At 42.1% G+C, this 16,779-nt stretch overlaps 1 protein-coding gene across 1 annotated transcript; it reads right to left on the bottom strand.

Annotated features, from left to right (window-relative positions):
• Positions 1-229: 229 nt before the first annotated feature.
• Positions 230-4,628, bottom strand: LOC126694460 (ribonuclease 3-like protein 2). The gene is made up of 4 exons (XM_050390728.1): positions 4,022-4,628; positions 1,380-1,529; positions 873-1,252; positions 230-641 (listed from the first exon to the last, which is right to left on the bottom strand). Exons 1-4 carry the CDS (start codon positions 4,415-4,417, stop codon positions 446-448), a joined length of 1,122 nt encoding a protein of 373 aa, XP_050246685.1. The 5' UTR covers positions 4,418-4,628; the 3' UTR covers positions 230-445.
• Positions 4,629-16,779: the final 12,151 nt, after the last annotated feature.

Below are 16,779 nucleotides of genomic sequence, written 5' to 3'. Positions count from 1 at the left end.
GGTTCTTTAGGAGGGCATTTCCACTTGCAGTCCCAACTTTTAAATTCCTTGACTTGCATACTACTAAGAAAGATAGCAAATTCTCAAATATTACCAATTAGAAGGGAAAGTAGTGAGCATCAAAGCAATATGTTTTCATCCACATAAAGAAGTTTAGAAACCAATGCTAGCTAGACAAACGGAGTCTTTTGTGTAAAAACAACATACAAGCTGAACCAACGATGACAACTGACACAATTTTAAGCACATATTTATTTAGGAATTTATAAATATCCATTTATTATTGACACCTGATAGACATGTAATAGATAAAATTGACATGGACAAATTATTGTGCTCCATGTGGTTTTGTTTGTCCAAATCATCTGAATAAATACAACACGTATCAATCTTTATAAGTTCGACAATCATGACATATAGTAGAAGTTTCGGTGAGGCTTCTACTTTAATATTTTATTATATTATGTCGGATCGGATTAGACTCTAATAAGGCACGAATAATACATGAAGCTGCAGAATTTTTTGCTTCCTTTACTTTTGACTTTTCGTCTCCCTCCATAGACAAGCCACCATCTACATTTTCTATTTGAACCAAGCATACATATTTCTTTGCGTGTGGTGGACCCTCTGCCTTCGCAATGCTGCCAATTATAGCAAATGTACATTTCAATTCAATATCTTACCAGATAGATAAGAAAGTGAGAATTTAAAAAAGGATGTTGTTTATTACACATACTCAAACTACATAAAAATCATGACTTAAAGTCATGATTTCTCTGTGTAGTGTGTTTGTCTGAGAAAGTGTATAATATATATATATATATATATATATATATAAAATTCTTCACGACTTATGATTAAGAAGCTCATACCTGTAATTAGGTATAGCCCACCTTTTCTTCTGACAAAACTCGTGCAACTTTTGCATTGCTCCTTCAATCTCTAATGACTTGTTGAGCCCAAAAGAAAAATCTAACCTCCCAATGTTAGTGGGCATAGATTTCGCTAACTCGAGCAATGCTTGCTTTGCTGCATTAAGCCTTGCAATGTCCATTAATTGATCAGAAGAACCTGAGGCAACAAACACGCCATCGACATATACACTGGCAATATTCTTTGCCCCATCCCTCCAGGGCTTAATTTTAACTTCCCTCCCTTGCTTTGCACACTGTTTATACAATGTATCAATAGGATGTGGTTGTTGTTGCAAGACTTCAAGTGTGACAATAGGTTTCAGGAGATCCCTAAAGATCTTCAAATATAAAACAATCAATGATTAGTTCTATATCAACACAGAGAGAGAGAGAGCATCCAAAACAAGAAAATGAAAAAAGACAAATCATTTTTGCCAAATAAGAAAAGAGAAGTTAAATACGCACCACCCATAATTTTTCCAGATCGAAATTGAGATCAAAATATATAGCTGCTGCCAAAGACTCTACAATGTCAGCAAGAACCTTTGGGGCTTTAATTGATCCATGTAAAACTATATCGCCTTCTTGACTGACTTCATCAGCAAACTCTTGAACCTATAGAAGTAACACAAAACATTTGTGTAGATCTTCGTTCAAATTCTAAACAAATATTAATCAAAGATAAGTCCAAAATATACGGATCCATACCATAACAATTAATTATAAGGGAAAATCCTGTAAAACACATTTTAAGGTCGCATTTTCAAATTATAACACAGTGCATGTATTTACACACACGGTGTATAACAAGCATAGCTCTAATTATAAACTCTTAAAAGCATAATATCATACAAGTCGCTTAGAATGCCCAGCAAGCACTAATGGAGTTTCACCTAGCAAACCATGTTTCAGCTCCTCCATCCTCGACTTGTGCTCATACTCGGGTCAGATGGAGCCCCCCACCAGCGGGTAAACTCAATGTAAACTTTGACAGTGTAACTTTCAAGGATATAGGAAAAGCTGGCCTGGGAATTGTGAGAATTGTGATTCGCAACTCGTAGGGACAGGCCATTGCTTCCTCTTCGAACCGGTGCATCTCCCATATTCTTCGGATATTGTTGAGGCTTTGGCAGTGGCAAGAGCTATTTCTTTTGCTCTTGAACTTGGCTCGTCACCTTTTATCCTTGAAGGCGATTTTGAGATGCGATTAAGGACCTCATAAGCACGGATGTTTCTTTCTCCCCTTGTGGTCATATCCTTACTTCGGCAAAAGCCACCACAGAACCCAGCAGCTGTGCTTCACTTTCTCACATTTGTAGGATTGGTAATTCTGTTGCTCATAACCTAATTAAACATGCTAGACATGTTAGAGGTTTCTTGTTGTGGATGGAGGATGTTCCTCCACACCTCCAATCTTTACTTTTAACTGATTATGACTAATTTCTTTAATAAAATTTCATGATGTTCTTCCTCAAAAAAAAAAAAAAAGGGTGCCTTTAATTCACTACAAAAGGTAATTGAAGTTACAATTTTAGTTACTTTTTGGAGGGTGTAAAATTGTGTAAAACAGTTTGGGTATAACAAGGTTAACCTCTTTAAAAAGTATTGATTGTGTACTTCCATCATTTTGCTCATATATCTATTGCACAATACCTCAATCTTTCAATGTGCCATGTCATAAACACTATGCAACTTAAACAGTGTGTCGATGAACTTTTGCAAATTTTTTAGGGACAAAAATCAAAATTTTTGAACATATGACCTCTAGCTCAAGGTGCACTTCTCCCACAAAGGTGGAGTGTTAGTTTATTATTATTATTATTATTATTGGGAAAAAAAGAATTTTGTTTTTCAATAAAATAGGAATAATGAATATAAAGACACAAGATTATTAACAATCGTTGATGTGGTATATTGTAATTGGTGTATAATAAAATGATATCATTGATGGATCAATGTGAAAACAATGTTGCTCTAATCACAACTTAGCTCTAATTACAACTTTCTACCTTAATAAATTGTGAAAAAGGTTGTGGATAAATTTGTCACTAACATTGCTCTAAAATAATTACAACTTGTAGGTCTTGAACTTGGACCAAATCTCTCACTCACTCTCCCTCTATAGCCTTTCACTCTTGTTAAGTAAAAACTGTAATATTAAACCACGACCAATAAATTTAAAATAATATACCAAATTATCAAACAAAAAAAGAAAAGAAAAGATGATAACATTAAGAATAACACAAAACGTAACTAATGAACAAATAATTAAAGAAAAAAAAGACTAACCCTAGGGTGTTTGTTGTACAAGTTATGCTTGCAATATAAGCAATGTAGTAGACAATTGCAAACCAATTAATTCAGAATAATATACCAAAACGCATTAACCCTAAGAAATAAAAAGAAAAAAAAAACTAACAAGTAATTAATGCATAAAGAAATTTTAATCTTAGTGGTTGGGGCCCACCCATGCAATGAGCATATATAAATTCCCAAAGTAGGTATTTGAAGAGATAAATTCTTTATGTAGCAATTTTGGGTGGGGTAGTCAACAAGAGGAAGAGAAATCGCATTCATTGGGTGAAATGGAGCAAGATCATGGGATTTCAGGATATTCATACTTTGAATTTGGCATTGCTAGCTAAACAGTGTTGGCGATTACTCACAACACCAAATAAATAATTTGGTAGCACAAATTTTAAAAGCTGGATACAGCATATATTCATGGAGACATCTCACTTGGAGGAGTTTATTGGTGAATTCACTTGGTTGCAGATGGAGGGTGCGTATATGGGAGATGGACAAAAAACTAGGATCTGTAATCGAGTCATATCCCCAAAGCCCTCCTGAGACTACTTTTCAGTTTGGTAAGTGATCGAGCTGATTGATCCTATTACTAGACAGTGGAAACAGCAGATTATCAATAACATTTTCCTACCGTTTGTAAGATTTTCGTTATAGAGCGAACAAATGTGCATAACATTGTGTACATTTGCTTGAATAGTGTACACTATTCATGCAAATGGTACAAGTAAATGTAAACCAATAACTGTAAAAGAATAAAAAAGAAAAAAAAAAGAAAGAAAAGTGAGATGGTTTTGTTAGACCTCATCAAGAAGAGAGGCGTCCAAATTATTGTTGTGCCTGATGTAGCGGTGGAGACCGTGGCGGACGGCGACCCGTGCGAGCTTGTCGTTGCCGACGTTGGCGGAGCGTAGGTCTGTGAGCTGTCCTGGGCCGAGGCTAGGGTCTTCCAGGTACAAGTATTTGCTCACGGCCAGTCCCAGCACAACGTCGCCTACGAACTCGAGCCGCTGGTACGACCTAAACGACTCGCCGTTGTTGTTGTTGTTGTTTTTGTTTTTGTTGTTGTAGTAGGCGGGGTGTGTGAGTGCCTCTACTAGAAGAGCCTTGTCCTTGAAGCTGTAGGAGAGTATTTTTTCCACAGCTACTATTGTGGCTGACTTCTCCTCCGCCTGCCCCATGGACAAAAGAGAATCCATATGCAGAATTCCTAAATGACCAACCAACTTGTTAATTCATGGGAGTGATGAAGGTTTGACGCTTTTATTGTATTATTGTGTGTTGTCTTGGTTAAAACAGCACTAAAGTCAGAAAAGCAATCCTCTGCAATATCTAAAGTGGTTGGAGTGGTTGGACAACCTTGCTTTATGAAGCCGACATTTGAATGGTAAAACGTGTAAAACAAAAGGTGCCACTGGTCTATATAGGTATAGTTTATTACCGAAATTTAAAAATAATGTAGTAAAATAATTTTTAAATATATAACTAGTATTGTAATATAGTTTATTACCGAAATTTAAAAATAATGTAGTAAAATAATTATTAAATATGTAAATAGTATCGTAAAATTTAATTTTAAAGTTATTTTTACTAAATAAAATATTTGTGGATCTCATAAATAGTAAGCAGGACCCACAGAAAAACAACACAAACACACAAATGCGTAACACAGACACTATCCAAACTCCACCTAAATGTATAAATAGGCATAAATGGTAAATCCTAGGCATCTAATTCTAAAAATTAACCGTACTAGTTCATGTAAATTTGTGTAAATTTATATTGACATTATAGTACCCATATAAATATATATAATTACTATTCACATGTAAATATATATTTTAATACTTCTTTACTCATATACACAAAAAGAGAAAGATGGTTTGAGAGAATAATACAAATTGATAAAAAAATATTTTAATAAAATATAGTGTAAAATAAAACAGATAATTCAATGTACCTATTTTTAAAAAGTAATTATGTAAAATAGATAAGGGAGGTTTTTATGCTATAAAAAAAAAATTGCATGGCTAATATGAATGCTAGTATAACATTTTATGAGCAATGACTACTACACATGGCTTGTTACATAGATATTTGTATGTAATTTAGAATAAAAAAATTGAAATCATTACTTCAAGTTATGATTTCAGTTTAAAAATCTATTACACACAACTTTGTGTGCAATTGCTTGTGTACACTAGTCATTTTTCTATAGACAAAATTTAAATATAATACTTTAGGTACAGTTCCTTAAATTCTCTCTTTAAATTTAAGCCACATGTCCAATAAAGTTAACTCCACAAACGCCGTTTAAACTTTAAAGTAATAACCAATGTTGTGCAGTAATAACTCAACCAAGCTTTTACTACTACCACACCTCAAAAGAAGAGAAAGTGCAGTAAACTCATTAAGTAGAAGGAAGGATTAAAAAAGTAAATAGATCCATCAATATTATTCACGTGAGCCATGAGTCATGAGCTCAGTCTCTAAGGTAACTCAACTTGCCAGAAACACCAGATAGCTTCAAATGCTTTCATCTTCATTTTTCCAAGAAACAAACAAGTTCCAAATTAAAATTTTGGCTGAAACTTAACAAATTTTCGACAAGATTCCTTCACAACCACACCTTGCATTCATTTTGGCCACCATGTAAGGAGGCAGATTGGTTTTAATCCACATGAAAACCCCATAATAGAAGCTTAAAGAGAGAACTAGCCTAAGAGAGAGATGAAGAAGACAGTGGGGCATGGTGGTTACGTAGGGATTCACAGTGGACCTTGATTTCCTTGAATCTAGTAAGAATCTTTGGTCCATGGCCTTGCCCCTTATTTCTTTCAATTTGTTGCTGCGAAAGCCATAAAAAGAGGAGAGGATTTGGGGGAAAAAAAAAAGGCCAAAGAAATATTAAAAATAACATAAAAGAAACCTGATGTCTCTAGAGGAGGAGACTTTAGTAGAAGAAATATGAAGGAGGAGACTTAGGGTCCGTTTGGATTGAACTTATTGTTGCTGAAAATGAAAATTGAAAATTGAAAACACTGAAGCAAAATAATTTTTAAATGTGTAAATAGTACCGTGGGACCCATTTTTAATATTTTTTAATATTTGAACAGTGTATATGCATAGTGCGTGAATAGTGCATACATTGTTCATAACAGTAAATTCTGTCACCCAAAGTCAACAAATGCGGAAAAAAAAAAAAGGAAAACGTAGAACTTGTAAAACGCAGACGCCGGATTCAGTGGAATCCAAACGGCCTCTTAGTGGAAGAAGTCAACTGGGGAAAGATCATCAATTGCGGGCCAGTGAGGAAAAACACAAAAACCAAAACAAGGAGACGACGCAGTTATCTTTTAACGCCCGTTTGTTAAGTTAACTTTACTGAACATATGGCTTAAATTTAAAGAGGGAACCTAAAGAAGTGTACCTAAGTTTTGCTATTTTCCCATTATTATTATTGTTATTTTTTTTAGAATCTTCCTTTTCCGTTATTTAGTACAATTCTCTCCACTTTTTTTTTTTTTTTTCTTTCTTAATGGTACAATCTAACTTTGCCCAAAATTAAATTCAGTCCTTTATCTTTCATTTCGATCATTTTAGCCCTCTAATTTTAACCTTATTCAATGTAGTTAATCACATAAAATATAAGGATATTTTGGTATTTTTAAGTTTAATAAATTAAAAAATCCAAAGTAATTAGTAAAAATTATTTTCTGAAAAAAACTTTTAAAAAATTAATTAAAATTTTTTATTAAATATTTAGCCATCTTTACTTGTAACTGTTTCTCAGCAACCAAACAAAAAAATGAAAAAAAAAAAGAAACAGAAAAAAAGAAAAAAGGGCTCTTTCCATTTAGCTAGAATCCAGCATCTTCAAAATAATATCTCTCAATACTCAAATTGGAACAATATTTCCATAGAAATAATAAATGAAAACTCATCGTCAACAGCCTTGCTGTAGTTTTAAATTAATCTTTAACCATAGGTAAGCTGGTTCTAGCTTTTGCACGAAAATGAACCACGTCATTATAAGATTCGATCAACCAATATCATAGCTTATAGATCAAACCTTAGTAAAGCCAACAACTTGTAATTATTATTATTATTATTTTAATTTAAGAAGCTTAAAAATACCAAAATGCCCTTCGTTTTTGGGTGACTAACGGTGATTTATAATTGAAAGACTGCATTAAATAACTGTTAAAGTTAGAAGATTGAAATGATCGAAATCAAAGTTATATAAAATTGAAACAAATTTTGGACAAAATTAGAGGATACTCCTATAATTTGTAATTATCCTAAAATTTAGTAGTGTGTATACTGGATGAGAAAAGATGGAGGAGCTCCCCACCAGGTCTCAGCAGCAATGGAATTACAAGCATAATATGCTAAGGCTAAACCTGTAAAGAAAGCATCCAAGTTGCAACATTTGTCTACAAGAAGAAAAAAAAAATCACACAAGGCTGAAAACTAACCTTCTCCACAAGACTCTCAAAATAACTTTCGCAAAATAAAAGAAAAACCTTATTTAAGAATGAAATTACACGGAGGCAACTACTGAAGGTAGTATCTTCTAACATGTCCGGAAGGCAACTTCATTCTTAATGCATCAGAATAATAATGTTATGATGGGTTGGACTTTTATCACCTATAATTAATTTAATTAGCTATATTTCTTTATGTAATATTTTAATTTAAATGAATGAAAAGTAATGTTACTGTCACAAACTATTTTACAACATTTTTACAAAATATTGATGTGGTCAACCTCTTATTGGTTTTCATCTAGGCTTACCATTAATATCACTTTTAAATTTACTAATTTGTATTTTTCGTTTTTTATGAACATAATTTTGGGTGTGCTAAACTACTAATAGTTATTGTGGGGCCCGGCCCAAAAATGATGGGCTATTCCAAGCTCAGGCCAGTCCGAGGAGCGTCCTGTCCAACGAAAAGCCTCATATGAAGCGCTATTCAACCCCAATAGCGTCAAGGAGACCTGTCCGAGGAGTAATTCCTCCTCGGACATCACGAAACCCAGACGAGAAACTCTGCTCAGCCATTTCAGCTCACCTTCCCAACATATAAAACGAATTAAATTCAAAATATCTCACGGAAGGCTACCACCACATTAATTGCGCCCCAACCACCCTCTTGGCCGCATTAATGAGGAAAAGACTCCTGAACAGTACCGCCTTGGCCTCTGCAACTCACAAAGGGTCTGATGAGGGCGTCTGATGGGACAGGTGCTCGAGTGGATGCTTGGATGATTAACAGGTGTAAGGCTGGGATGAAAAGAAGAAAAATATATAATGTAGTGAAGTCCCTCAAAGAAGGGGACGGCAGAATTGTAAGAGGGAAAAAGGAAATAAAATCAGACTTGAGGAATTTTTCTTTACGTTCTTACTTCCTTCTGCGAACAGTACTCTACATGCATTAGACCTGCTAGTTTCATTGAGGCCAAGTTCTTTAACCCATTCTCTACAAATATTTATTGTGGGTTGTGCTTTGGGCCAAGGCCTGATCAACAGAAGTTGGGACAGGAAAATCGTGCAACTACAATTGGCGCCGTCTGTGGGAAGAACTAGGGCATCAGCTAGTGCAACGATCAAGCATGTCAGAACTAGACCCGCACCAAGAGGATCCTCACCAAGCTAACTCCCAACGGACACGACATGCCGAGTCCCAGAGGCAAAATAACCCGACTGGCCCAGGTGAAAGGGGGAATCGTGAAGGGAGTGTGCATACCACCCGGACGAGCCAGAGTCACACTCAGATAGGAAGTCACGTGTCTCAGAGGCGAAATAGTCACCAGGCCATGCAGCGAGAGATAGATGACCTAAAAAGGAAGTTACGACGTGCGCAGCGAAGACGATCTCCCTCTGACTCAGGCGAGTCTTCTAGTCCAGAAGACGTGAGTTACAGACGAAGGTCAAGAACCCCACCAAGCGAAACCTTTTCTTACGAAAAGGAACCACGCCTTGTACGAAAGTATGAGCGCCCGTCCAGCAAAGGTTCGGGGAGCGACGCCATGAAGAAGGCGTTGGATCAAGTTTCAAGATCACCCTTCACGAATAGAATCGAAGGGGCTAAGATGCCAAGACGCTTCAACCAACCGGCGTTCGCCATTTATCACGGCAAAGCAGACCCGGTGGAGCACGTGAGTCAGTTTAATCAAAAGATGGCAATTTACTCGCAAAACGAGGCCCTGATGTGCAAAATCTTCCCCTCTAGCTTGGGATCGATGGCAATGAGATGGTTCAACAGCCTGAAGACAAACTCCGTGGGCTCCTACAAGCAGCTCACTCAAGCTTTTTGCTCCCGTTTCATTACAAACACTAGAGTCCCTCGACCTCTCAGTTCGCTGCTGTCCTTGTCCATGCACGAGGGAGAAACCCTGAAAGCGTATTTGGATAGGTATTGGGAGGTGTATAACGATTTAGATGACAACCATGATAACATTGCTATCAGCACGTTCACAAGCGGCCTCCCCACTGGGCATGGCTTAAGGAAATCCCTCACCGGGAAACCAGCTACTGACGTCCAGCAGCTGATGGATAGGATCGACAAGTACAAAAGAGTGGAGGAGGATCAGTTGCAAGGGAAGGGCAAGGAGAAGGTCGTCCCCTTTAAGGCAAATGATTTCAGAATGGAACGTCACAATCCTGGTCAGCCGAGGAAAGATTTTCCGCGACAGGCTGGGCAGAGCACCCCGCAAACAGTGAATGCCGTATTCAGAGAGCCAGTACAACAGGTACTGGAGAAAGTAAGGGATGAACCCTATTTCAGATGGCCGGGAAAGATGGCTGGAAACCCTGCCAATCATAATCAGAACTTGTACTGCCAATATCATCAGGACCACGGGCATACTACTGAGGACTGCAGGAGTCTGTGGAATCACCTAGATCAATTGGTCCGAGAAGGGAAGTTACGTCACCTGCTGCACCCATCAAGCGGCCATCCCGGCCAAGCAGCACAAGAACCTCGAAGGGACGTGTCTTTAAGACCCCCCACCGGGACGATACATGTCATCCTCGCTGCACCAGGAAGAACTGGGCCGCCCATCCCCAGGGTATTAGCCGTGGATCATTTCCCTTACATGGGCAGGCAAAGAGAGCCCAAGAGGTTAAAAAAGGGAAGCTCTTTGATACTGGGATTCTCGGATGAGGATAAAGAAGGAACAATTCAACCTCACGATGATGCCTTGGTGGTCACCTTACGGATTGGGGGTTTTGATGTTAAAAGGGTGTTAGTAGATTCGGGAAGTGCGGTGGAGATAATGTACCCCGACCTATACAAGGGGCTAAACTTGACGCCAGAAGATTTAACAGCTTATGATTCCCCCCTCCTCAGCTTTGAGGGGAAGCTTGTCACACCAAAGGGGCTAATCCGACTGCCCGTACAGACTGGGGTGGAAGTGGTGGAGGTGAATTTTATCGTGGTTGACGCTTATTCACCCTACACTGCGATAGTTGCAAGGCCATGGACCCACAGCCTAGAGGCCGTGACCTCCACACTTCACCAGAAAGTAAAATACCCATCCCAAGGACGAGTAGAAGAGATCCGAGGAGATTAGGCTGTGGCCAGGAAGTGTGTGGTGGCCGCCATTTTACATCGGCCCTTGGTCGAGTCCTCGGACTCAAAAAGCTTATAGCAACCATCCTCCTCGGTGAAGCATAACGAGGGGCTTGCCGAGGAGATGAGGTGTGAAGGCCTAGATAAGATTGCTGTCAACGATGACCCGGAGAAGTTCTTTCAGGTCGGCTCTGAATTGCCCTCTCAAGAAAAGGAGGAGCTGGTCAGATTTCTCAGAGAAAACGTCGATGTATTCGCTTGGGACGCCTACGATGCCCCGGGAGTCGATCCCAGCCTTATTTGTCACCACTTGGACGTCAACCCCTCTTCCACTCCGAGGAAGCAGCCACCCCGACGCCCTTCAAAGGAACACGCTAATGCTGTGAGAGACGAGGTGGCAAAATTAAAAAGGGCAGGGGCTATCAAAGAGGTCTTTTATCCCGAATGGTTGGCAAACACAGTGGTGGTAAGGAAGAAGACGGGGAAGTGGAGGGTCTGCGTAGACTTCACGGATCTGAACAAGGCGTGCCCCAAGGACCCATTCCCCCTACCCAAAATTGACCGATTGGTGGACGCAACCGTGGGGCACCCTCGAATGAGTTTCCTGGACGCCTTCTAGGGCTATCATCAGATACCCCTTGCGCTGGAGGACCAAGAGAAAACGGCTTTCATGACGCCCATCGGAAATTATCATTATAAGGTGATGCCTTTCGGGCTAAAGAACGCGGGTTCGACATACCAAAGGATGATGACTCGGATGTTCGAGCCACAACTGGGCAAAATCATTGAGGTGTATATAGACGATATGGTCGTGAAGAGCAAAAGGGTGTCCGAGCACGTGCAAGACCTTGGAACAGTCTTCGCTATCTTAAGGGAGCACCGGTTGCGGCTGAATGCCTCCAAATGTTCATTCGGGGTCGGGTCTGGGAAATTCCTAGGGTACATGGTCACCCATAGAGGAATAGAAGTAAGTCCTGACCAAATCAAAGCCATTAACAGTCTGCAGACTCCTCGGAACCCGAAGGAAGTGCAGAAGCTCACTGGCATGATTGCGGCATTAAGCTGGTTCATATCACGATCGGCGGATCGATGTCGACCTTTTTACCTCCTGATAAACAAGTGGAAAAAGTTTAAATGGTCGGAGGATTACGCTCAGGCTTTCCAGCAGCTTAAGGACTACCTGTCCCGACCTCCCATCATGTCCAGTCCGGAGGCAGACGAGGTGCTGTTTGCCTACATCGCCGTGGCTCCCCACGCCGTAAGCCTGGTGTTAATAAGGGACGATAATGGGGTGCAGCGACCGGTGTACTATGTGAGCAAGTCACTACATGAAGCCGAGGTGCGATACCTACCCTTAGAGAAGGCAATTTTGGCGATAGTGCATGCAACCCGGAAGCTTCCTCATTACTTTCAGGCGCACACGGTCATCGTCCTGACTCAGCTTCCACTTCGAGCCGTGCTTCGAAGTGCTGACTACACAGGAAGGATCGCCATGTGGAGTGCTCTTCTGGGGGCTTTTGATATTAAATATATGCCCAGACCTTCCGTCAAAAGACAGGTCCTCGCAGACTTGGTAGCAGAGTTCGCTGAGCCCTCTATAGAAACGATGACCGAGAAGAAAGACATGTGCGGAAAACTGGTCGGCGCGATTTCGGCCGGGGAAACCATGCATTGGAAGGTCTACGTGGATGGTGCGGCCAACCAGAGAGGATCAGGAGTTGGGATAGTTTTAATATCGCCAGACGGCGCTGTCATTGAAAAGTCATTAAGACTCGGATTCTCGGCTACGAACAATGAAGCCGAATACGAAGCCTTACTTCAAGGAATGGCAATGGTTCAAAGGTTGGGTGGAAGAGTAATAAAAGCCTTCTCGGACTCCAGATTAGTGGTCGGACAAGTGATGGGAGAGCTGGAAGCTCGAGATACTAGGATGCAAGAGTATCTGGGACAAGTCAAACGGCTACAGGAGAGCTTTGAATCCTTCAGTTTAACGCACATCTCCAGGAGCGTAAACACTCATGCAGACTCGCTGGCCACTCTTGCCACGTCCTCGGCACGTAATTTGCCACGAGTAATCCTAGTCGAAGATCTAGTTAAGGCCAGTCCCATTAGTGGAAACCCGACCCAAGTCCATCAGATAAGACAGAGCCCCAGTTGGATGGACCCCCTAAGGAATTTCCTCCAAGATGAGATCCTACCGGAGGAAAGACTAGAAGCCGAGAAAATACGTAGAAATGCTCCTCGTTTTTGGCTATCAGAGGACCGCAAACTTTATCGGCGCTCATACTCTGGACCGTACCTGCTCTGCGTACATCCAGAAGAGTCCGAGTCTCTTCTTGAAGAGTTGCATGAGGGGGTATGTGGAAGTCACACCGGAGGAAGATCGCTGGCGCACAGGGCACTCACACAAGGATACTGGTGGCCGAACATGCAGAGACAAGCTCAGGAATACGCTAAGAAGTGCGATCAGTGCCAAAGATTCGCCCCAAATATCCACCAACCCGGAGGGGTTCTCAACCCACTCTCCAGTCCATGGCCGTTCGCGCAATGGGGTCTCGATATTGTCGGACCTTTCCCCAAAGCTGCGGGGAACAAGCGATACATAATAGTCAGAACCGATTACTTCACTAAATGGGTAGAGGCTGAGCCTTTGGCCAACATCAGGGACGTGGACGCCCAGAAATTCCTCTGGAAGAACATTATCACCCGCTTCGGAACTCCGAGAACACTCATTTCCGACAATGGTCTTCAGTTCGACAGCAAGAATTTTAGGGAGTATTGCCGTGAGTTTGGGATCATTAATCGATATTCCACCCCCGCATACCCCCAAGGAAATGGGCAAGTCGAGGCCGTAAACAAGGTCATAGTGAACGGATTGAAGAAAAGACTGGATGAGTCAAAGGGGAGATGGGTAGAAGAACTATCGCACGTCTTATGGACATATCGGACAACGCCGCGGCGTTCCACCGGTGAGACCCCCTTCTCAATGACTTATGGGGCTGAGGCTGTGCTTCCGATCGAGAACAATTTCCCCACGTTGAGGTCTAGCTCGTTTACCCCAAGCGATAACGATGAGTTGCTAGGAAGAAGTTTGGACCTAGCCGAGGAAAGGAGGGAAAAGGCCACAATTCACATGGCTTATTATCACCAGAAGCTAAGACAAGGGTATGATGCTAACGTCAAACCGCGGCCTCTGGGTCCAGGTGATCTCGTGATAAGGAAGATTCTTGGCAGCGCAAAGAACCCCTCTTGGGGCAAGTTGGGGCCCAATTGGGAGGGACCATACCGTGTCACATCCGTGGCCGGAATAGGCGCCTACTACCTAGAGGATTTGGATGAAAAAGCTGTACCCCGACCATGGAATGTAAATAACCTCAGGAGATATTATTATTAATAAGAATGGCTTAGCATACGTTCTCTTTCATGACTATTTGCCGCTTGCCAGTCTACATTACGATTATTTATAAGTTTTAAACAGAACCCAAGTCCTGCATGGCTCCTCGAACCACAGACTTGGGGTAAATTAATACTTAAGCCGATTATTTATAAGTTTTAAACAGAACCCAAGTCCTGCATGGTTCCTCGGACCACAGACTTGGGGGAAATTGTTACTTAAGCCAACTATTTATAAGTTTTAAACAAAACCAAAGGCCTGCATGGCTCCTCGGACCACAGACTTTAGGGGAAGTTATTACTCATGACAGCTCATAGTTTTAAACAGAACCTAAGTCCTGCATGGCTCCTCGGACCACAGACTCTAGGGGAAATTATTACTCATGACAAGTCATAGTTTTAAGCAGAACCTAAGCCCTGCCTGGCTCCTCGGACCACAGACTTTTGGGGAGATTATTACTTGTGATAGATTGGGAGATTATTACTTAAAGGAAATCACTTTTAATACATGCGCACCGTCTAGCACCATCGCGACCCTCGAATGAGCAACCCAAAAACCCATTTTCATTTTGACCGTTTGCCTGTATCTATCTCGTTGCAAATGTTTAAAAAAGAACGCTATTTGACATACATTCTTAGTAAGCAAAACGAACATTTTATATTAATATTCCGAGTACGTTAAAAGGAGAGGTCCTTACAAAAAATGAAAAAAACAAGACAACTCTCATAAAAAAAAAAAAAAAAAAAAAAAAAAGGGGCTAAGCCTTAGCGGGAGAATCTTCTTTCTGCTCGGGCTGAGGAGGAGGAACCTCAATGGTAGAGTCTGTGGCAGGATCCTTAGCCACATCAGACACAAGGACGGCATCAGGCACCGCCAGGTCTTGCTCCGAAGCGACTTGGGCTTCATCAGGACTAGCTCGGATCTCCGGAGGATAGAAGATGCTCTCAGGCAGCCTTAGGGCCGAATCCGCAGGAACTCCTGCAGCGTCAAGAGCATGAGCCCATGAAATGTCGCAGTACTCTTTACACACTTCAGGGATCTCCTCAGACAGCCTGGCCTCCGTCTCTTCGGCCCCAAGCTGGCGAGCAGCATTCTTCTCAGCCTCTGTGGCCTCTCGGATCAGTTGGGCCTCCTCCTTTACCAGCCTCAGCTCATCCTCTACCTTTTGTAGGGCAGTCCTGAGATCCTGCACTGCCTGCCTCTCGGTGTTAAGGTTAAGCTGAGCCGTGTACAGTTGTTTGCGCTGGTCCTCCGCCTGATCCTCGGCACTCTTCAAGCCAGCCTCTGCACTTTTACGTCGATTCTCTGAATCCTTGAACTCAGCCGTGAGTTTAGTATGATCATGCTTGAGGGACCCCAAGGCTTTCTCCACCTCTGTCCGAGCCTGGGTCTCAGCCTCAGCCAGATTGCGGCTATTACGGCAAAACTCCTCAGCCACAAAGACCTGCTGAGTAATCTGCCGACAAAACAAGAGCGTCCTTAAAAGAAAAATATATAATCTAACGGGAGCAAGTAAATGGACAAAGCAGTAAAAGGATTACTTACCAGCGCGAGATCTCTTTTAAGGGATAGGAAGAGCTTGGACTGAGTGCACCGCCTGTAGGCCTCCATGTCCCGAGGAAGAAGTAGGGGCTGCTCTAAGGCCTCCGCCACGTACCCTGCCTGGCCACGATTATACTCTCGGACCGAAGCAGTGTAAGGAATGGCGAGCCCATCCAGCTCCAACTTTGGGTCCCATGGACAAGGGGCAGTGCGCACTTCAGCAAGGTTCCCCTCATCCCTACTGTCCGAGGAGGTGCCCCTTCTGCTCCTTGGCGCCCGTGTGGTTTTCTGCTGCTTGGCCGGCTGGACAGCCACCTCGCCCTCCTCAGGCGTGTCCACCGGCCTCTTCTTCTTCAGGTCCGGGATAACCTTAAGGCCAGGGTCCGAGACGCCCTAGGGGACCACAGGGGGAAGGGTTTTGACCTTTGATGGACTTGGTCCCTTCGATGGTTGAACCTTTGATGACTGACCTTTCCCCCGAGAGGTCATCAGCTCCTTCAGAGACTTTCATTTTCCTGCCATGGGCTCTACCTCTTCGTCTGAAGTATCGTCCGAGCAGATAACGATTGAGGGAACACCAACTGCGGAATGTTGGTCCTGCTCTACTTCGGGATTAGAAGACTCCACCAAGGGGTTTTGCTGAACTTCCTCCTCGAAGTAAAACTTGTCTATTTCTTCCTCAAGGGAAAGACGAGATGATTCAGCTCCTTCTTCAACCAAAACAGCAGCACCAGGCTCATCTACCGGAGGTAGCTGCTCTGCCAAATAAGGATTTCTGACACCTGGCAACACCACTGGTGGCAAATCGTGGTCAGATAGGAATCCGTCCAGGGACACGTCAATTCTAGCCAGCCTCGGACTGCCAGCCCTTATAGCGTGACCGACCGCCTGAAAAGCGCTGCTCAGAGGTTGGTAACCCAGAACCAAATGGGCCGCGCGCAACTGTCCGTCACGGGCGACGTAAATCTCCGACCTGAGAAGATAGTTCAGCGCTGGCACGTTCACAAGTCTTATCCGAGGAGCAACGTGACTTTTGTCTACAAACAA

The sequence above is a fragment of the Quercus robur genome, chromosome 8 (genome assembly GCF_932294415.1).
Source record: "Quercus robur chromosome 8, dhQueRobu3.1, whole genome shotgun sequence".
Classification (NCBI taxonomy): domain Eukaryota; kingdom Viridiplantae; phylum Streptophyta; class Magnoliopsida; order Fagales; family Fagaceae; genus Quercus; species Quercus robur.
Note: the sequence above shows the minus strand (reverse complement) of the source record. Positions and strands in the feature narration are given on the sequence as shown.

What these genes read in the sequence shown, in the direction of transcription:
- LOC126694460 (XM_050390728.1), bottom strand. Translation starts at nt 4,417, where the DNA reads ATGGATTCTCTTTTGTCCATGGGGCAGGCGGAGGAGAAGTCAGCCACA. An exon ending in ATCTGGAAAAATTATGGGTG is followed by an intron (nt 1,253 to 1,379) that starts GTGCGTATTTAA and finishes TTATATTTGAAG; the next exon opens with ATCTTTAGGGATCTCCTGAA. An exon ending in TGGGCTATACCTAATTACAG is followed by an intron (nt 642 to 872) that starts GTATGAGCTTCT and finishes TATAATTGGCAG; the next exon opens with CATTGCGAAGGCAGAGGGTC.